Genomic DNA, 22,409 nt, shown 5'->3' with positions numbered 1-22,409 from the left:
AATAATAAGAAATAGAAACCCAACAAAAAGTTGATAATCAACATATTTTCTGGATACATATTAAAACCAATGTTAACACGAGAGTGTGTCAAAAATGCACACTAAAAAGTTTGCATATAACCAAAGTTATTTCCCTGGATATTTCAGCTAAACATGTAAAGAAAAATACAAAAACTTAACAATTTAATTGAACAAGTTTTATGTGATTCCTTCAGAATTTTAATGTATAAATACTTACAACCCCAGAAAACCAAATAATTTTGAAAATACTATAATACTTAATGCTATTTAGTAGGATCCTAACTGAAATTGAATATTTCAAGTTTTTCTACCAATTCATTGATAAAAAAAAGTTTAATTTTATATTATTTTGACTACATCTACATATAGATTACGGTACTTTTTTTTTTTTTTACTCGAAATAAGTGCTCAAAACATTGTCAAAAGATTAACTATGAAATAGAATATTGATTGCAAAACAAAAAACCAGCTCTTCCAATCATAATGTTGTTAACTTGTTTTAACTTGTCCTATAAGAAATGGAGGCCCAAAAAACAAACATTTTTAATTAGCACCGTTGAGAAACAACTGACCATGTACTTGGAGTGTAAATGTCATTTCATCCACACCAGCTGGGTTACTAGCTCTACAGCTATAGTTACCAGCATCATTCAGCTGAGCATTACTGATTTCTAGAGTTTGATCATCGTTTAGGAGACGTAGATCCACATAAGGAAACTCTAAGAATGGTTGCTGGAAAACAATGGTTTAACCTGAATAATATGAAACTTTTCATGGCAACAAAACTATTATTTTTGGTAAACTGATCAATAAATGTATATGTAAGGTTTTAAACTTTACGCTTAAACATTTCAAAGAAAAAACTTGATTTTTTTTTTAATATAAAAAGGAATTTTTCATGTGATACTATCCTTCTATCATAATCTTTCTAAAATATTGACTCAAAAAGCTCACAAGATCAACAGGCATAGAACTGGTCAATAGAAAACATGATTACAATAGTTGGGAATAGAAAAATTAAATGACATTTTACAAAAAAGAAAACAAATGTGCAATTCACCCGTTCTTTAGACCACATGATGTCTGGCTCTGGTATTCCTTTAGCGGGACAATTTATTTTAACTGTTTCATTCTGGACTACGACCAGGTTGGAAGAAACTGACTGTTTTTCTATAACTGGTGCAACTGGAAAGTACAAAACAAACAAGGGGTTAACATTGAAGTTAAAACATAATTGAATGAAAGCTTGGCCAGAATTTTAATATAGTGAGATAAACATTCTGGGGGATTACTTTTAGACCTTACATTGTGTACAAAGTTATTGGACCAGATGAGCAGTTTTACAATAGATTGTTTTTAAGCACATGAATTGTTTTATTGTTTACTAAATACAGGTCCATATATAGAGCTATAGCTAAAATAACCAGTGTTTAAAAACAAAATTATCTAAAAACATTAGTTTTTTATGGTCGTTGTGCTGGCCACATGACACCCTGCTGTTGGCCAAAAAAAACATCTGCCCCAAGGTCTGAAAGGTGAAACTATTATTTTCTATGCTATTCTTTATAGAATTAGATAAGTGGTGATTCACTGATTACTATATAGGTAGGTGTAATTTTGAGACATAGCCTCCTCATCTGCCAATTGCACAATTTTAGGGAGCTTGTTCTAGGACTGTGCTTTACTTACTCAATACTTCCAAGTTAAAGATTCTCTCCAGCTGTCCAGCTTCATTAGTTGCCACACACACATACTGGGCTGTATCTCTCAAGTTGACTTTATCAATCTCTAAAATCCTTTTGTTATTTAGAAGGCTGAAAAAAAAGTTGGCATAATTTAAACAGAACCAATGTTCATTACAGAAATCAGCAAAATCATACAAAAATTACTAGAAAAATGCTTCCTGGAGTATTCATTGGTTTGTTAGTAAGCAACTTAAATATAAAATGTCAGTATAATAAATTTATATATATCTGCAATTTATGTAAATATATATGTTAAAACATTTTTGGTAGTTTTTATTGAGTGATCCCATTTGAAAATTAGTAAAATTTTTGGAATTTTTTTTTTTTAAATTGTTTGAATCTTGACTTTTATAACATTTTTAAAAAATGTAGATGTATATTTTAAAAAACAAAATCTAGTTGTCTCACTATAATTAATTTCTCAAAATCAAACATTTTACCAAGTTACTATCATTGTAAGAGTGTCAACTAATGTTCAATAATTTTGATTGAAAGATAAGTTTTAGATGCAGATTTAAAGAGAAGGAAAAAGAAAGCTGTAACTCACACAACATAATTAAAGTTTTCAGCTGGCTGTCCATTGATAAGCCACTCTACTGAAGGTGTTGGGGTTCCATGCACTGGACATTCCAGCTGTACTTTTCTATCCATATTTACCTTACGGTCATACACAACATTAGATTCATCAATTGTGGGAGGAACTAGTAAAGATAAATACAATTGTAAGTTAGAAAACATAATGGCCTTGAAGAATTATTACTTATGAAATTCAAGTCTACAACTCATGATTGTTAGAATAGTACATTAGTTTATGATATAATATTATGTCTGAACAGTGTTAAGTAGATACAAAACACAGATAATAAAGACAAACAGACACAAAAACTCTTTTGTTCCCCTGGCAATCAAATCATTAAAAATAATTTAACTATCTGATATAAACATTTCACATGTAAATTTTTAGTGAATCTGTTGTGAATGTATATTTTAGTTTTCTATAGTTATAATATGCACAAATTGTGAGACAAATTTTCTTATGGACAACAACGATTATTATTATTATTCATAAACCTCTAACTGACATCCATAAAGTTAGGTTGTGATATCATTAGATATGTTTTTATTTAATTAGAATATTTCAAATGTTTGGCATGGTTTTCCTGTAAAGATCATTCTATGCCCTAAGATATTTAGGTTCTAACATAGAAAATAACAGAACTATATGCAGTGTTATATAACTCCAGTATTACTTTTTTAGCATTAATTGTTGGAGTTTAGTACCCTGATTCCAACACTCCAACTTTTTGATTCTAATTAATACATAAAAAAATCATAATGGATATTAATTACTTTTTCTTTTTTGACTTTTACAAATATTACTTATTTGATTTAATATAGTTAATTATTAATTTAGTATTAATAATTTATACATTAATTATATAATTGTTTTGTTTAAGAATGATATTTTATAAAAGGAATGTCTGTAAATAATACGATAAAGTAAAAACTTTGAACAGCTACAATACATATTGATAATACCTAAAATAGCTAGCTCCATGTTAACCTTGTCTTTCCCTGCAGTGTTTTCTGCCACACAGGAATAAGTCCCAGCATCCTCCTCTTGGGCGTCACTGATACGTAACAGCAGTCCATTGCTGAGAATCTGAACTTTAGTGCCCTTGACCAGTTCCTTGCCATCTTTCAGCCAGGAGATCGTAGGGAAAGGTATGCCGGACACTGGGCAGTTAATGCTGATGGTGTGACCCAGAATAACACGTGGCATGGACTCAATGGCAGAGCGGTCAATTACTGGAGGAACTGTGGTGATAAAGATAACATTCATTGTTAAAAAGATTTGCTTGCATCATATATATATATATATATATATTTTAAAAAACTAAACTACTGCATACCATATGTATAACTAATTATGATATTTAAAGGTAAAAATATTTTTAAGACAGCCATAAGTTATTTTCTGTATGTTATAATAATTAATGAGAGAAATAAAAGTATACAGAAAAATTGTCACCACCACCCCCCACCCAAAAAAACAGCACAGATGAATGCAAGAGCATTTTCTGTGTTACAAGAACGTTTTAGTACAGTGTTGCCCAACCTAATTCAATCTGCGGGCCATTTTAATTTCCAACACTAGTGTTGCGGGTACATGATGGAAAAGATATAAAAACTTATTGAAATTGACTTGAAACTATTTTATTTCAAACCCGAGGATCTAGTACTTACATTGAATTATTGGGATATTTGAATTTTCTCTTTACACTTCAAAAAAATGGTGTAAGTTTTGTTTATATTTTGTTATTCTTGTTTTATTTTTAAACAGCCACACTTTCTTTATAAAAACAAACATGTTGGCTAGCAATGGTATCATGTTTTACAAAAAAGTAAGGATCCATTCACTTTTCTTACATGAACGCACAAACGTTAAATGCGTTGGTAATAATCCATTTGACAAAATTAAGGGCCCTAACGTAAGTAAAGATATGTTTTGAAAATTTTTTTGGGAAGGGGGTGGGGGTGGGAGTGGGGGTTTGGGAGGGGAGGGGGATTTTCTATATTTTGTGCTGACGTTTCGGCGGGGGACGTATTTTGAGCATCACTGTTTCAGTACAATACTATCTCAGCCAAAATAAAAAGATGGTCCAATTAATGAATGATCTAATTAATTAAATGTGATCACTAATCAGGCTATATATTGATTAATTTAGTTAGAGTTGAAAAGCTGCTTATTCACACCCAAATCCAAAAGTAAAACACACATCTCTTCGATCGCTGGACCAGCCTTTTATTAGAGCCATAACGATCATGTCCAAATGTTATCTAATCAAAATCAACTATAAATGAATGTCCTAGAAATTAATCTAAGCAGAACTTATTACAACAACAAAAAATTAAAGTAAAGCCAAATGAGGTAATGAATAACATAGAAAAGATACTGTTGAGGCAAATGCTATTATTGGTTTTAGACTGGAATAAGAAACTGTCAGCTTAATGATTTAAGGTTATGAAGTTCATGTCAGAGTTACAGTCCATGAGTTACCCCAAACATCAACATTGTAATTCTGCTCAGCCTCTCCAGCCTCATTGGAAGCCACACACATGTAGACACCAGAGTCTGAAACTTTGGTCTGCTGGATGACGAGCCTCTTGCCAGATTCGCTAATCTGCAGTCCTGGCTGGAGCTGAGGATCCAGTGGAGCCCCATTAAAGTACCACAGAATGGAAGGCTCCGGAAAACCAGAAGCTGGGCACTCCAAGATGGTAGTGTCATTTTCTATGACATTAGTGTCCACTAGTAGACCCTCAAATGGAATGCTGGGTGGAACTGTAAACAAAAAAGATGAATAAATCTGTTTATTTTCTTTTATTAGATAGGATGGCAATATGAAAACTTCAAGTTAATATTAAAGTTCAAGTATTTCAACACGGCTAAAAGTTATTGGAACGTCTCAGTAGTCAAAATAAACTCTAAATCAAAGAGGAAAAAATATTGTACAAATCACTTAGAATTATTAGAATTATTTATAATTACATGGCTATAAATCATTTGATCAATAGAAAAAATAAAAAAATAATGATTTTCTAAAAGTAGATAACCATCAATTAACATATTTACTAATTTATAATTGTTGAGAAAAATTATTTTTTTTTACTCCACTAGCTAATTTACTTAAATTTTTATTTAAACAGAAGTATTGTTTTTATAAAAAGATTTTCCTATTCTCAAAAGCCATTACAACCCACACATTATGGATGTTAAAATGTATGAAATTTGAAGAATTATCTACTTTACTTACTGTGTACACTCAACTGGAAGTTGATACTGTCATCCCCTGCCTGGTTGGATGCTAGACATCTATACCTGCCACTGTCAGATACCTGAGCTTGGACCAACACCAGCTCAGTGCCATTGCCTCTGACCTCAACAACCCCAGGCTGAGATTCAATGACTTGACCATCCTTCTGCCAAACAATCTTGGGTGGAGGGACCCCAGTGGCAGGACATGAGAGGGACACAGTACTGTTGGCTATAACTTTAGGTTGGACATTGATCCCTTGCCTCTCTATCCTTGGTGTCACTGTCAACAGTTAACACAGAAGACTAATTAGTTTTGACAATGAAATGCATCACAATTATGATTTTTATATCCATTAATTGAGAAAAAGTCTTAAAGTGTTTTAGCAAATGTCAAATAAGTTTTTAAAATGTACACATATGTTAAAGGGTTCCAAATTTAAATTTCAAAATAAAATAATCAACCAAAGAAAGGTTACAGAAATCAACAGACTTTTTTTTAAATTAAAAAGATTAAGTTAGTGAAATAAAATTAATGGAAAAAGAATGCTGATTAGACTGGTCATGATATTTCAGAATTTGTGTTTGTACTGCAGGTATTTTAAGCAGAATTTGTTATTTTTTTAATCAAATATATCAGTGGTGAAATGTTATTTATTGTAACCATTGTAACCATTCTTCCCTAGTGCTATTAGAGCATGGAAACCCAGTGACTTGGCAAAATTTAAGTCATTGGTTAACATGCATGACTAGATGCATGACATGTAGGATGTAATCATCTTCTTTTTTGAAGTAACATCTGTATTATATAAGATAAAATTTAAAAAATTCAATAAAATATAATGCAAATTAGATTTTAAAATGTTAACATATTACTTGTAGTTTATCCAAGGCTTAACTCCTAAAACAAAATTATTTGACCCACTTTAATGGGCTATACTAAGTATGCAAGTTTAGTAAAAATAAATAATAAATTATTATTTATTAAGAAGGTAGCAAAAGTTACCTAAAACAGACAAATCATAATCCAGTTCATCTTTGCCTGCTCTGTTGTTGGCAGCACAAGTGTACTTGGCTTTGTCTTTGACTTGTACTGAGTAGATTCTGAGTTGTCTCCCACCAGCCAGGATTTCATAACGGGGGTTGTTAGTGGCATCTATTAGAACACCATTCCTATACCTGTAAGGAAAGTTGTGCACATTTAAACAACAACAAAAAAATAAATGATAGTACAATGTAGCAAACACATTCTGTTATAAGAAAGTTTATTTTGTTATCAGAGCGTTAAATAGTTGAATTATTTTTAAAAATCTGTGTTTACTTGGTAGTTCACTGTGACATCTCATACTAGCATAATCTATGCTAGCCTGAAATTAAATGCGTCATTTATAAATAAGGAAACACTGCATTTATACTTAATATTTTGAATCAAAGGCATTGCCATTAATTATTTAAGGATTTTTTTTCTTCACAGAACTAAAACACTTTGATAGGCGTTGAACACTCATATAATCTTCTAATTTTCATACTATTTGTCAAACTCAGAACGTAAAGTTTGGACTTGGCAGTGTAATGGTAAATTTAAACAATTAGCCATATTAAAGATGATATTTTGTTCACTTTTACATAATGGTAATCAAGTTTCATTAAATTCTTACCAGAGTATCTCAGGGAGAGGGTTTCCAGAGACATAACAGTTAAATACTGCTGTGTTGTTGACAACTACTTCAGGCTTAAACTCTATGTTTTCTTTGTTGATGATTGGAAACACTGTTGAAATACAGTGTACAATTAGCTCTACAGAACTGACTACAACTAGTCATACATAACTAGCGTTATAAACAACAAGAAAAAGAAAAAAAAAAGCCGAACTTTATAATCATCTAGAGTTTTTTTTTAAAATGAAATATTCATTTATGAACAAGTTAAATGAGGGCCTGCACATAGAGTATAGCAAGACACCCACTAGCCTATGCACATTTCAGAGCACTCACAGAAAACATCCAGATCAAAAACTTTCTCTGTCTGTCCAGCAACATTCTCAGCCCGGCAGTAATATCTTGTAGCATCAGTTACATTTGTGTCTCGAATTTCTATAGTCCAGCCAAAGTCCAATAAAGAGACCTTCAATTAATAGATTAAGGCACAAATTATCATGTAACATATTTTATGATCACAAAAAGAACTACATGGTGTAGGCCTATTTGAAACAATAGATTGATGGAACATTACAAAAGATAATGATAAGGTTTGTCTTCGAGTCCGAAGATTAATGAAGAGTGAGTATTTCCCGTGGCTATGCAGCCCCAGCTATGACCTGCATATGAGTCAATACAAAAAATAATAAGATAATAATATATCTGACTTTGCAAAAGATATATTTTTTTTTTATTTTAAAAAGAAAAGAGTGCAAAAAAAAGGTAATAGTGGTAAAAAAAAACTAGGCTACCTGAGGAGACTTGAGCTCTGGTCATAAATGAGGGGGCTTGAGTTCAGATTGAGATGTAGACTAGGGATTTTTAAATTTGATATTTGACTCAAGTTGTATTAGCTGGAGGCCTAAAGAAAGCAAGGAAACCTCCCACATACCCTTTCCCACCATAAGTCCAGAGATTGAACCAGCATGGACTAAGTATGCAGGAACATGGAAGACAATCTATATAAAAGCAATAGTAATAAATAATACAAAATTATATTATTAACTGAGAGAAAAACTAACAAAAAAAACTTGTCAGCATAGAGATACCTTGCTAGTATTGGCTTTAATGTGCACATTTTCTCTGAACCAGGTGATTGTGGGAAGTGGGATGCCAGAAGCTGGACAAGTCATGCGTACAGTTTGTCCTTGTATTACTTCTGATTTTTCTGGGATTTCTCTCTGATCAACTGTTGGTGGTACTGCAAGCATCAAATAGAGTTCATAGTTCATGAATATGGCCACACTATAAACATTGAATTCCTAACTTGGAAACTTAAGTTTTAATTCACTATTCTATAGATATTATTCCTTAGTGAAAAGTCAAATAAAACTATATCTATATACCAAAAACATTGACAGAAAAGTCCCTAGAAGTCTGGCCAGCAATATTTTCTCCAATACAGACATATCTTCCTCTGTCTGTTATTTGGGCATTGAGCAATTCCAGTCTTCTTCCTTCAGCTTGAAGTCTAACATTGACATCTAGTCCGGTTACCAAAGGTTCACCATCTTTCAACCATCTCACCTGAAGTGATTTGAGATATAAATAAAAAACAAATGGATTTATTTTCTTTATTTGGATTTAAAGGTTAAAACAAAATAATCCATATACTCAGAATAAAGGCAAAATATTTCTAAGACACGTACTTGTGGTGGCGGCTTTCCTTGGATTGGACAATTAATGTACAATGTACGTCCAGATATTACACTCTGATTGAAAGGAGACAGACTTGACTCATCTACAGTTGGAGGTACTGAGTAAAAAAAAAATATAATGTCCAGACTGTTTGGTTACAAGAATGAGAAAATTAACACCAAAAGTTAAAATTTGTACATGATTTCACAAATGATTGCTGAAACTTAATCATAACTTTGATTTATAATGGTTAACAATTTTTACAATGCTATCAGGATGACTATTTGCCTGGATGTCATGCATAAGAAAATATTCAAAGGTAAACTCTACTTTTGGTTTTGAATTCATGGAAGAAAAGAACTCAATAACAAGATATAACTTGAAATAAAATTAAAAAGAGAAACATTTTACTTAAAAAAAAACAAGTAGAGAATAACACTTTCAATGGAGTGACATGGAACGAGATGATATAAATCACATCAATAACTTTGAAGTTAACACTCAAGTCTTCCACTGTAAGACTGTACCTACTGTGATATTAAGGAGTATCACAAAGCCTACACAATATATAATGACCTACAAATAGTGCAATAAAAAAAAATTAGAAGTGAATAGCATGCTTCATGTCTTTGTGAGTATATGCATAACTAAGTAATCTTAAACAACATGCAAAACAAGTCCACTAACATATGACATTGACTCATGACCAGATAAATACAGCATCTTACAACAAATACAAGTCTACCAATGGTCTCTTCTACTATACTGGTCAGTATTAGCAGACAAGAGAATAGATTTTAACAACTTTTTATTGACAAGAAAAATCCACCAAAATTGTTGACATTATTTCACAGCTTTAAAAATTAGAAATGAAAAAAAAAAAAAAGAAAGAAAATCTCCTCGTGGAGTGAATGTTAATCTTAAATAAAAAAACAAAGAACAACAGACCACACAGTTTTCTTTAGGGCCCTCAATATATCTAAGAAGATTCTTAATAATGCAGAACTGCTGCAGACCAGTCAAATCATTAGAAAATTCTTAGCAAATTTACTTTGAACTTTTTTCCCTTTATATGACTCTCAATTTGAGAAGCATTGAAGAATTGATAATACTAAGTTTCATTACCTTAAAAGAAATTTGTTTTAGAATTTAAATCAATTTTAGAAATACAATTGAGATACATTTATTGAACACAAAAGGTTTTTTAAGTGGGTTGAAGACAAAAGATTTTTAGTTTAAAAGTATCATTGCTATGCACATCATCTTCAAAATACAATCTCTGTCATAAACAGCACAATTGTATTTTCATGAAAATGTGTTCCACTATTGAAATAGACTTAACTTTTGTGAATGTACATTAGTGTGGGTGCCATTCCACTCTTAGAAACCTACCTTGGACATCTAACTCAAAATATTTGTCCACTTCTCCAGCAACATTTTTAGCCACACACCTGTACCTGGCTTCATCTTCCACAATGGACCTGGCTATAGTCAGGGATCTCCCAGCATTGGTCAGGAATATCCTGCCATCTGGTACAATCTCCACATTGTTCTTGTACCACTTGAATTCAGGTGGTGGGTCAGTATCTTCAGACACTGGGCAATTCAATGTGATGTTTTTGTCCAGTATGACTTTTGGCTTGTCTGGGCCTCCTCCTTGGGTACCTCCAGTTAGCTTAGGTGGAACTAAAGAAAGAAAAAAGAAAGATAATTTTTAATATTATCTCAATTTGGAATTTATAAATATAAAAGATATTTTTAAAACTTCTTAAGTCAAAAAAATTTATATCAAAGATTAGAATTTGTATTATTTTATGTACTATTAAACAAATAACATAAAAAGACAATTATTTTTTTAAATAGTAACAGGTGGCAATATATTATATTCTTTCTCCAGTGAATATTGAAAATAGTATATACATTAAACTACCTTAAATATTTCATTTAGTTCTTTAAAATATGGTGATTAGATTATGCATATATTCTTTTTGCCAGTTATGTCTGCATTGGATGTGACAAAATATGTAAATCGGCTAGGTCTGCGTAGTCACATGAAATACAGCACTCTTCCTTAATCATTGAACTCAAAAGACAAGCTTTATTTAGCACTGCTTATTTAAATAGAAAAGATCTGCAATCTATTTCCAAAGCTACAAACGATGTTTAATTCCTATTTACTCTTAGTATAGGCCTATTTAAAACAATATAATATGTAAGAAGAAATAAAATGTTCTGGAAAATGAATTGTAGGTAATTCATGTATACATTAATACATAGACCATAAAGCAATCAAGATACCAAGATATTTTTCACTCTCTAAAGAATTCTAACAAAAACCAACCTAATACTTTCAGCACAAAGTTTCTGTTGGCCACTCCAGCAACATTTTCAGCTATACATTCATAATTGCCGGAATCCAATGCTCTGCTATTGTCAATCTCTAGTGAACCATCATCTAGTAGCACCATGTTAGAACCATCGAAACTGAGCGGGGCATTGTCTTTGAACCAGGCAATTACTGGCTTTGGAGTGCCCACAGCTGGACAGGGCAGTATAATTGGATTTCTTTCAACCACTTCATTATAATCAGAATAAATTCCAGGAATCTCTGGAGCTCCTGTAAAAAAAAAGTTTTTAGTTTCTTTAATACAGATCTATTTTCATTAATGACCATTTTTTACTTCTTCACTATGAAATAGAGACAGGCTCTAAGACAAAATTACATTTTTATTTACTCCTGAGATAATAAGAAAACTGTTTCAAAATAATATTCCCATTTATAAGACTTCCTTTCTATACATTGTATGTTCCAGTATACTATAGGTTTCTGACATAACTTCAAAGCAAATATCCTTTAGGCCTACTATTTAATGGAATCTCGTATTCTAAAAAGTTAAATGCAATTTTCATTTGCCAATAATATGATTCTACATTGCCTGCACATTAAAACCATTGATTCATTAGGACACAATTGTATAAATTTAGAACCTTTGCATTAGATCATGTTTTAAAACTGTGTTTCATATTTTATAGACTACTGACTACTACTTCTCTTTATCCATGGGAATCTTTTGATTCAGATTTTTCAAAATTTTCAAGACAGTTTGTAAGGAATTATATGATTAAGAATCACTAACAAAGGTGCCAAGATCCCATGAAATAAAATAATGTGAACTTACCATGCACTATTAAGGAGACATCTCTGGAAGCAAAGCCAGCAGGATTTGTGGCACTACACGTGTAGGAGCCCCCATCACTTAGATCTACAGAGTTGATGGTCAGAGATCCTTTGGGAGACAAGCTGTACCCTTTGTCATCATCTTTAGCATCCAGAATGACTCCTTCTTTCTTCCAGAGAACCAATGGTCGAGGGGTGCCATCAGACTCACACTCTAACACAGCTGGCTGACCATACAGTACTGTTACCTCAGTGGGCCCAGGCTCTATGGTTGGCAAAGCTGGAGGATGCATTTAAATGATAGTCATACATTAGAATGAAGTTTAAGAAATAGTAAAGGGAAATATTTTTTTAATGAGTTATCTCAGCATGTCTTATTACAAACATGAGTAATTTAACAATCCATTAAAAGAGGGGAAAAGACACCAAGTTTTAAACCAATATTGTCTTTGATCAGTTAAATGATATAATATAAATGAAAACATGAAATAATAAAGTCAGCCCTTCTTAAAATTGTTTGTTAAAATGTTTTAACTTCAAAACTATTAGAAATGTAAGTTACTAGAGTATTTGAAAAGAGGAATTGTTTCTGACACCAAAAGTATTTAATGGAATTCAGAGCCCAGTTGGAGGTCAAATATCTATCCAAAGAATTATTCCAACATTCAGGTACATTACAATGACTAGGTTGACTGATTGGTCATATAGTATATGCTCTGGACTGTTGTTCGATGGCATTGATGGTACCAGGTACCCTGCTGTCCTTGGGGAGGATGTAATTATCTTCAAATCTGAAGGAGCATCCAAAACATGTAAAATAAACAAACATGGTATTCTAACATTTACTGCTGTGAAACCTTTGCCACTAATTGTAGTCTACATCTTCCAACATTAAGATTTATACATCAAGAAATATACTTACTAAACACCTGAAGAGTGATAGCTTTGTAGGCATCCCCTGCCACATTGGATGCCCAACACTCATACATAGCTTTGTCAGAGGTCTCTGCACTGCTTATGTACAAACCATTGCTCTGGATCTGAACTCTCACACCATCAGGGTTCAAGGGCAGCAAGTTTTGTTTCCATGTGACAACAGGTTTGGGTATTCCAGTCACCTGACATGGCAGGAGAATAGACTCGCCTTGATTGATTTCAAAAGCCTCTTCTAAATCACCAGCTATCTGAGGAGGAACTAAAAAAAAAAATTTAAACCAAGTTTTTCCTGCAGGTCATCAGATGAAAATAAAGACAACATATGACAGTTGACTAAGATTGGGTCAGGGTCAAGGAAAGACAAAGAAATTAAGGGAAGCTGGTCAAAATAACATTGTTATATACACTAATATTCTGCTGATACTTTGTATACTTTGAACTGACATAATTTTAAAAAGGTAACATAATAGAGAATTTAAAAAAGACTAATGACATTGTCAATGGCACAAACTAATGGTTTTAAAAATAAAATTATCACTTCAAAACTACTTAAGGTAAACACAAATATTTTTGGGGGAGGAAAGATGGATGTAATGTGTGTAAAAAAAAAGGACCACATCAAGAATGGACCATTACACTCATCCAAAATATCAATGTTAACAATTTTACCCCTACCTTCAACAAAGAGATTGATATTTTTCTCCATCTCCCCAGCCACATTAGAGGCTACACACTTGTATTGGGCTGTGTCCTGGGAATCAACACTGAAGATCTCCAGGGCCCCATCATTCCTTATGTAATACCTGATGTCTGCAAATGAAATTGGACTGCCCCCCTTGAACCAGGAGAAAGATGCAGGTGGGTGTGCATCCACGTTACATGGAAGAACAATAGTTTTGCCTTGAGTCACAGAGAAGTTAGTCTGAAGGTTCTCCTCATCCTCTAGCAGTCTGGGTGGCACTGTCCATAAGTATAAAGAAACAGTAATGTGATTATCTTTGTTTTAATTGCTATTCACTTCGTCAATAGCTTTTTTAAAAATTGTAAAAATGATATCTGCAAATAAAATAGGGCTGCACATAAATTTATATTATAACTGCTTGTTATCTATCTATCTACCTATTACATACACACATCAGTTTTTCTTTGACTCAACAAACTTTATGTTTCACTTTTCATTTTCAAGTTCCTCTTCCTAGGTGTTGCTACATTCTTATCTTAAAATTTCGAACACAAATAAGGCAGTGGACAATGTTCAAGTGGAAGAGCAAGTTTAAATACAAAGCAGTGTAAAAAATGTTTGCAACTTGTGTGCCATTTTATTCAGGTTCCATTACAATCTCTCTAAAAATAATCATCAGTTTTCCTGACATATCCAAAGATTCAGATGTGAAATAAGATTTAGGGTAGCTTAAGCAAGAACATCTAATAGGGAACAAAAGAGGCTAATTGTTTTCATCAGTAAAGTATCATCAGGATCTTTCTAAATTTATATAAAATGTATTAGTTGAGACTACCATCTTTTGTTTTATCATACAAAATAGAAAGGGCAAGAATTTATGTCAACTATAAATGGTTATTAAAACATAATTTAGAGTCTTTCGACTGGTGTAGCTTAGAAACATTCATACTGATGACTAATCAAAAAAAATAAAATGACTTTTTGAAAGGAAGTCACATTTGAAATTCATGATGACTTACCTAAAACATCTAAATTGACATTGTATGTTTCATTTCCACCAATGTTACTAGCCATACATAAGTAATCTCCTTTGTCATCCTCTTGGACATTTGTGATAATTATACGTCCAGGTTCTCTCAGTCTAACTCGGTCAGATTCTCTCAACAACTGTCCATTACGTAGCCAGTTGAGTTTAGGTTTAGGTTTACCTAGCATTACAATACATTCTAACTCTGCATTTTCTCCAATGATAGCTTTGACAAATGGAGATGTATACGCTATCAGAGGGCGCACTGAAATAGTCAAATAGAAAACTCTAGTCCTAAATACAAATGGTCTATAAATTTATTTTTTTTTTCAGTAAATTGAAATAAAAAAATATTTAAATACATGAAAAAAAAATTATTACATAATATCTCTTAAAAGTACTAAAACAAATAGCTAAAATTTTCAACAATTGCACCACTAAAATAAACTAAAAGTTTCTAATATTTTACCTATTCCTGTGACAGAGACATAAGCATCAAATTCAGCTGTATCAAAGGGATTCTGAGCCACACAGGTGTAGTAACCTTCATCACCCTGTTGGATATCTGAAATACATAGAGTACAAATACTTCTTAGACAATTAAACAATGTATTACACTTCAATTATAAGTGAATCTGGTCTGAATGTATAGTTGGTTTTCTATAGTTATAATGTTTTGTTTGGTGTAATGCACAAATTATAAGACACATTTCCTTATGAATAAAAAAGATTATTATTATTATTATTATTATAACATCAGAAGTAAATTACTTAATATAGCATTAAACAAACTGATGAAATTAAAAAAGAGATAATGTCATAGTTTACTTGTGATCTCCAGCAGTCCAGGTTGAGTTTGTTTAAATCTTCCATTAAAGTCAATAGGTCGGCCATCTTTCCTTCTCCAGCTTAATTTAGGAGTTGGCCTACCAATGGCCTGACATAATAAGGAGCCATTGCTCTCGATGTCTATACCAGTGTTCTCTGGGGGTAGTGTTATTTCTGGAGGGGCTGGAAATGACATTTCAGATTATCATAACTACTAATATACATATTTGACAGTCTAAGAAGAAGTTCAAGATAAAATCATAAGAACAAAAGTAAAAAACATCCTCTTTTTATCAATATAATATAAGAATCCAAGAATCTGTATTATAATCTGACTATAACTATTTTAATAATAATTATGTGTAAGGATTATGGGATATTGCATAAATGAGGATGAAAATTAGTAAAGTCCACATTTTTTATTATTGATCAGTTTTTAAATTTTAATAAATATTCAAATGTGAAAACAAATTACTGCTAGACTGGCAACAACCTACAGCCAACTTCAAGTGTCAGTTCTGCAGAATCTGAACCAGCCTCATTCTGTACTACACAGCGGTATGTCCCTGCATCAGAGTCCACAACATCTGCAATTACTAGCTGACCACTTCTTGTCACCTCAACATTGTAGGCAGGTTGAAGCTAAAATAAAATAAAAAAGACATAAGATATTAAGTTTACATGACCAAGTATAAGACAATTGGCTTATCTACTATAGAGCATAGCAATTGTTTGAAACAGAAATTTGAAATACCATTATATCAGATCTGTACCAAGTGGTATTAGGTGGTGGTATACCATCAGCTACACAGCTTAATCTGGCATCATCACCAACAGCGACCAGAAGTTTTTTATCAATTTCTCTTACATGAGGAGCCTCTGTAAAAATTGTCCTTGAGTATATTAATTTAAAGCAGGAAAAAATTAGGCAAAGATTTGTTTTGTAAATGCAAAATTTTTTTTAACTCAATCAGAAATAGATTTTCTCACAAGACCATTTTGTCAATAATTAGCAAAAAATTTAATTTATAATCATTTATAAAGCTTCTAGTTTCAAATCAAATATAACTTAAAGTTATATAATAATAATATAATGATTAGTTCTCAATTACCAATATAAATCAGCCTCGTTTTGACAGAATGGGACCCAGCTGAGTTAGAAGCAACACACTCATATTCTCCCTCATCAGATGGCTTTAAGTTTTTCAACACCAAGTAGCCGCCTTCAATATGGACTCGGCCACCAGAGGGCATTATTTCATTATCTTGCTGCCAGAGAAACGTTGGTTCAGGATAGCCTCCAGCTATGCAGGTAAAGTTTTTGGAAGAGCCAGCAACAAAAGTTTGTTCTCTTGGGAATATCTGAGCCACAGGTTTGACTGAAACAATATTACCATTTAAAAATAATGAAGATGAGTACAAATTTAAATAACAATAATAATGAAATGTTCATAAGTGATTTCCCAGAGAAAATAAAATTAAAAGAAGATAGCATACACTATTATTTGCCTTTTTAACTAGTTGTTGGTGTCTTAAGATTAGGTCAAACAGCACAGACTTTTTATTTTGAAAATGTGAGGTAAGGTTGATGGATTCTCTCTAGAAATAAAATAATTCTTTTATATTTTTTTCTAGCTTAGTTGGAGATAATTTGATTGCTTTGCTCTAATTGAAATTAGCTATATTCCATTCTTTAGTATTTGAGAAGTTCCCAGTACTTAGACCTTATAATTTTGTTGAACTGGGATTCTTCTTTTTCATTATTTACATTTTTGAATTTTTTTTTAAGCAACACATACAAATGGAGGTTGTGATTTTCATAAATCTTGATCACAGATTTGGTTTTGAGAATTTGAGCTACAATATTTACAAACCTTTTAATCGAACAACTAATGTTTCTGTTGAAGATCCCCCTTCATTCTGTGCAGTACAGCTGTATGTTCCTTCATCATGTCGATCTACATTACTGGTTGGAAATGACAAGTAAGCTTATCATTAAACTTCAACATTAATATTTATAAAAACAACAACTATACTTAAGTAATATTTCATCCATAAAAATAATTTATCACTTAATTCAACTGACTTTGATAGACAATAAGTATCCAAAAGTTTTTTTCATCTTTTAATGATCAGAACACTTTGATAGAAAAAAATTTTGGGGGCTTTGAATTCAAAATCAAAGAGCTTGGATTCAGTTAGTAGCTGCTTTAATCTAAACTAGTCCAAATAAGACACTCAAATATTGGTGTTACAATTCTACATTTTGTACAGATCTACAAGCTTAAAAACATTCATAGTAATCATTATATATGTTGCAATCAATTTAATTCAGTGGTAAAGATGCAGTTATTTTAATGTAATTAAAATATCTTCCACTGCTATAAAAACATAGATTTTAAACTTTCAATTTCTGGTACATACTAAACATTTTAGCATTGACACCTTTATGATTACTTACTAAATAATCATTGAATCATTATTATATATCCGTATCCTAGGATCTAATGATAGCTGTCCAAAATGAGAGCCATGTCTCCAGGTCAGGTTGTAGGGCACAGTGCTGATGACAATACATGACAAGATTGCAATCTCTCCTGGCATCACTGTGACATTCTCTGGTGTTACAATGGCTGGTGGTGGATCTGAAATTCAAACAGATGTTGCAATTTGATTAATGAAATTCATAATGTATTTCTATTTAAGTCAAAAAATATAAGAAATAAATATCGTATTTATTTTTGTCATGAACTAGTTGGTTTTTTAAGCAGTCAGTTAAGTTTTTGTATTAGTTTTTTTTTAAGTCAGTTATTCTAAGGTTTACTAACTTTATTGTATTGTACTTATCATAATTATAATTATTTACTGTGATAAACCATTATCTAGCTTAATTAATGTGTATTTAATTGTAAACTGATTTTAATGACATTAAAGACATAAATCAAAGTGTGTACCTCAGAGTGCATCCTTACAAACTCATTTAGCAAAAGTTTTATTGGGTACAACCTAGAGGAGGAAGGGGATAAAAAAAAATGGACCAGCCGATCCTTGGTCTTACAGCAGCAGCCTTCACCTCATAGTTAATTGAACAGACCATTTCAGTTCTTTTTTTATCACAATTAAGTTTAAGTAGTTGAGTTTTTGACTACTGAAAGCAACTCAAGTCAATGTTTAAACTTACCACTGACATCTAAGTATGTTGAGGCTGAGTGGTAACCTGCTGAATTACTGACATTACAATGGTATTCTCCTTCAACCAGACTACTGGCATTGGGTATCTCCAGTGTAACATTGGTTGGATCTCTAAGGATAAAAAAAAAGACAGAGAACATAAGTAAGACTTAATCAAAATAGTTGTTCTGTATACAAAAAAGAATGTCATTCCTAAGTCTTTTGGTGAACATATGTAAATCTTTGGATTTTATTTAATCGTATTCTTTCATATTGAGATAAAAGTTAGCTTGATTTAAAATAAAATAATGAAGAACTTGTATTACCAGATTGCAGTTAGCAGGATTCATTCATATAAATTAAATAACTCATGTAATAATGCCAAATGCCTATTAAATTTGGTTGTGCATACCAAATACGTATTATTTTTAAAAAGTGCATTTTTTCTGAATACCATAAGTAGAAGTTTACCCATAAACAGATAATTAACTTTAAAAAAATAATAATAATACCAAAACATTATATATAAATGGAATAAATTTGTTTGATTATTTCCCTTTTTATTACATGTCTTTTAATCAATATACAGCAATATAACTATGCATGACTGACTATACATGACTCAAATTTTGTATATGATTTTATTTTAAAAACAAAACATATTGCTTTCAGAAGATAAGAGGTAGACAATGCACCTATTTTTAAGTCTGACTCAGGTGATGGGCACATATTATATTCAATGTGTTTTTACAGGCAGCACAAAACAAAGTGACTTTACCGTACAGATCCACTAATTAACGAACTATACATGACTGAAAAACATACAATTAAATAAGTACTGAATTCAAACTTACTCATAGAATAAATCATAGCCTTGCTGCTTCCCATTATACGACCATTGAACTCTGTAAGGCACATAGCTGTGCACTTGACACACCAGTGTAACAGTAGAGTCATAGAAGGCATGTGTGGTCGCTTGCATAACCACTTTGGGAGACTTGGCCTTAAGAGGACTGATGGCAGTTGGTGTTGTTCTTTGTAAAACATATCCAGCGTCATCAGTGCCTGTTACCTGCAAGAAATCCTCTAGAAGTTTAAAACATGTATATCTTATTAAAAAGTTAAATAAATACTGAAAATATACCTATGTTAATAATTGACATCTGGTTTCCATTGCTTTGCACCTGTAAATATATGCCACCTCTATTTTGTTTTCCTCTTAGAGATAAACTGATCAGTGGTTTTTAGTTCAAATACCTTTCTAAATTGCTTTCCTTTGTAACGGGTTTCTTCAACCTATTTGCTAATGTAAATGTGCAGGTTTGAATTATGTAGTAGATCATTTTTGAAGTTGTTTTTCAAGAACAAATGTAGTGGTTTCAGAATATGCCTATATGTTGCTTCTTTTTTATCCTATATCCTATATATAGATCTATAGCTAATCATTACAATATATGTGCTATAACTCTGAGTGAATCAAACAGGTGACTTGTATATAGCAAAATTAATACAAACTAAATTTAAAATTATGGCAACAAATTGTAAATGATATCTTATTTTTGCCAGACTTGGAACACTAACTCAAATCCAAACAAAATGTCAAGCTTCTTAAGCAAAAAAAAACAACACTTATTTAACAACCTGACACATTTGAGATGATTATGTATTAGATGCAGATGAAAAGAAAAAAAAGAAGAAATTGTAAAACGAAGTCAGCCTTATCTAATATGAACTTGTATAAGAAAGTTATACTTACCTTGATATAGAAATATTTATCAGGTGGAACAAATGAGCTGACATTATACAAGGTTTGAATGTCTGGATCTTGAGTCAGGGGAAATTTAACCAATGTTTTCCCTTTCAGATCCACTAGCTCTAGCTCATTCAAAATTGATGGCTCTTCAAGTCCAGTTGAGTTGACTAATATATTCGTAGCTATTCCTAAATTAGTAAATAAGAAAGTTAGCAAGATTCATTAATTAGGTTTATTTCTTGATTATCACTATATCATATAGATCTATCTGGTCTAGATCTAGATATATATCATAATATATATAAAGTATTTTATCCAAGGCAGAGAAGAATGGAGAAAGACGGTTGATAGATCATCATCATGATTCATGTATGGTTTAACAGACTAAATCTATTGTCATTTTTGTGAAACAAACAATGAAACTTGAATTACATCCCTCATTTTCTGATCATAGATCTATATGATATTAGGCTTCTATTAACTATTACTATTATACTAGACTACTATTACTAATCTATTAGCAAACTCCCCAAATAATGGCAAATATTAGTATTATTAGAGATAATACTTAGATCTACTAATATACTAATACTAATAGTATTTAATAATACAAGTAAAAAAAAATTGAAGTATGATAGTAATGATACTAATGATAGTTACATTTACATCATTAGCATTATGATTATCAATGATTATCAGAAGTGAGAAGATCATCATGATGATATCATGATTCAGAAGATATGATTCAGTCTCAGAAGTAAACCATTAACTTAACCTACATCTATTATGACTAGACTCTATATATTATATATTTAACTTTGGGCCATTTAAACTCTATTGAAGACTAAACTAGATTCCAACTTTAGATTAGTCAAGATCTTACCTTGAATTGGACGAAGATTTGTTTTTGAAAAATCTCGAGTAGGATACTTTGAAAATCCTGCTACAAAATCTGCACTGCTAAGGCCAGTAACTCTAATGCTGTGTGTACCACTGCTGCTAACCCGTAGTCTCCAGTTGCCAGGTGTCGGTTCTTTGATGTTTACTATGCGGACATTGCTTAGATTCAGTAATTCCGTGAATTTATTACCCAGTACTTTAGTCTTTCCTGAAAAACAAATAAGAATAATTCAAGTTCTTTTTACCTACTTTAATGCTTTTAAAGATCATACATTCATTCATTGTACAGTCAGAGAAGCCAAGCATTGTGAATAGGTTGGCCTAGCTAGAGTATAGACAGTATATCTATAGACTAGGAATATAGAGTCTACAAAACGAGCCAGCGCCTAGCCCTCTTGACCAATCAAATGCATTCTCTATTTTATTTTAGGAAACAATAGATCTAATTGAATTAATGACCAGATTCCATTTTAACCCTATAGGCCTATAGATGAGTCTATATAGAATAATAGATCGAATTTATGTGAACATGCTATCCTGCTGCTGTATTATAATTTGTATGGATGTCTTAACAAAATTAATGATATTGTGTTACTGTTATCGATGTAGTTTAGATATCAACAAAACAACAAGTTTTTGTTTTATTTTATTTTTTGCCTTAATGAGATGTTTCGAAACAGATTTCGAAAGAGGACTAATTTTAAGCCACTTAAGGTTTAACTTAATCCAACTTTTCTGTTCGAATCTTCCAGGCATGAGCAAAATAGATGTATCTTTTTTTTCTAAGAGATAGGCCTACTTTTTTTTTGTCTAAACTGCAGTAGTACTAGACCTAGTAGTAGCTGTAGTAGGAATATTCTATCATTAATTAAGCTATAGATTACAGTGATGCCCAAACTACGGCCCGCGGACCAGATCCGGCCCGCGACGTGGCTTTATCCGGCCCGCCTAAACATAGGCACAAAGTGAAGAAATTTTTAATAAAGGTTGAAAAATATATATGTAATTTTAGTTAC

The 22,409-nt window shown here is 31.8% G+C and overlaps 1 protein-coding gene across 3 annotated transcripts in view; it reads right to left on the bottom strand.

Moving 5' to 3' along the window:
• The window catches only part of LOC106065426 (hemicentin-1-like), a 93,221-nt gene that overhangs the window by 26,805 nt on the left and 44,007 nt on the right, over nucleotides 1-22,409 (bottom strand). For all 3 annotated transcript variants that reach the window (XM_056039861.1, XM_056039862.1, XM_056039863.1), the window contains exons 7-36: nucleotides 21,377-21,601; nucleotides 20,497-20,681; nucleotides 19,595-19,812; nucleotides 18,751-18,872; nucleotides 18,031-18,214; nucleotides 17,444-17,535; nucleotides 16,682-16,948; nucleotides 16,324-16,448; nucleotides 16,067-16,211; nucleotides 15,570-15,752; nucleotides 15,211-15,306; nucleotides 14,734-15,006; nucleotides 13,708-13,992; nucleotides 13,019-13,291; nucleotides 12,098-12,376; nucleotides 11,260-11,535; nucleotides 10,311-10,604; nucleotides 8,930-9,036; nucleotides 8,627-8,807; nucleotides 8,330-8,481; nucleotides 7,578-7,707; nucleotides 7,242-7,353; nucleotides 6,590-6,762; nucleotides 5,585-5,866; nucleotides 4,828-5,112; nucleotides 3,306-3,584; nucleotides 2,314-2,467; nucleotides 1,711-1,835; nucleotides 1,082-1,206; nucleotides 594-753 (exon numbers count right to left, since the gene is read on the bottom strand). In XM_056039861.1, coding sequence (XP_055895836.1) covers nucleotides 594-753; nucleotides 1,082-1,206; nucleotides 1,711-1,835; nucleotides 2,314-2,467; nucleotides 3,306-3,584; nucleotides 4,828-5,112; nucleotides 5,585-5,866; nucleotides 6,590-6,762; nucleotides 7,242-7,353; nucleotides 7,578-7,707; nucleotides 8,330-8,481; nucleotides 8,627-8,807; nucleotides 8,930-9,036; nucleotides 10,311-10,604; nucleotides 11,260-11,535; nucleotides 12,098-12,376; nucleotides 13,019-13,291; nucleotides 13,708-13,992; nucleotides 14,734-15,006; nucleotides 15,211-15,306; nucleotides 15,570-15,752; nucleotides 16,067-16,211; nucleotides 16,324-16,448; nucleotides 16,682-16,948; nucleotides 17,444-17,535; nucleotides 18,031-18,214; nucleotides 18,751-18,872; nucleotides 19,595-19,812; nucleotides 20,497-20,681; nucleotides 21,377-21,601 — 5,787 coding nt within the window. The remainder of the gene's footprint in view (nucleotides 1-593; nucleotides 754-1,081; nucleotides 1,207-1,710; nucleotides 1,836-2,313; nucleotides 2,468-3,305; nucleotides 3,585-4,827; nucleotides 5,113-5,584; nucleotides 5,867-6,589; nucleotides 6,763-7,241; nucleotides 7,354-7,577; nucleotides 7,708-8,329; nucleotides 8,482-8,626; nucleotides 8,808-8,929; nucleotides 9,037-10,310; nucleotides 10,605-11,259; nucleotides 11,536-12,097; nucleotides 12,377-13,018; nucleotides 13,292-13,707; nucleotides 13,993-14,733; nucleotides 15,007-15,210; nucleotides 15,307-15,569; nucleotides 15,753-16,066; nucleotides 16,212-16,323; nucleotides 16,449-16,681; nucleotides 16,949-17,443; nucleotides 17,536-18,030; nucleotides 18,215-18,750; nucleotides 18,873-19,594; nucleotides 19,813-20,496; nucleotides 20,682-21,376; nucleotides 21,602-22,409) is intronic.

The sequence above is a fragment of the Biomphalaria glabrata genome, chromosome 9, assembly GCF_947242115.1.
Source record: "Biomphalaria glabrata chromosome 9, xgBioGlab47.1, whole genome shotgun sequence".
NCBI classification, from domain to species: Eukaryota; Metazoa; Mollusca; class Gastropoda; family Planorbidae; genus Biomphalaria; species Biomphalaria glabrata.
The sequence above is the reverse complement of the archived record's forward strand: the minus strand, read 5'-3'. Positions and strand labels throughout refer to the sequence as shown.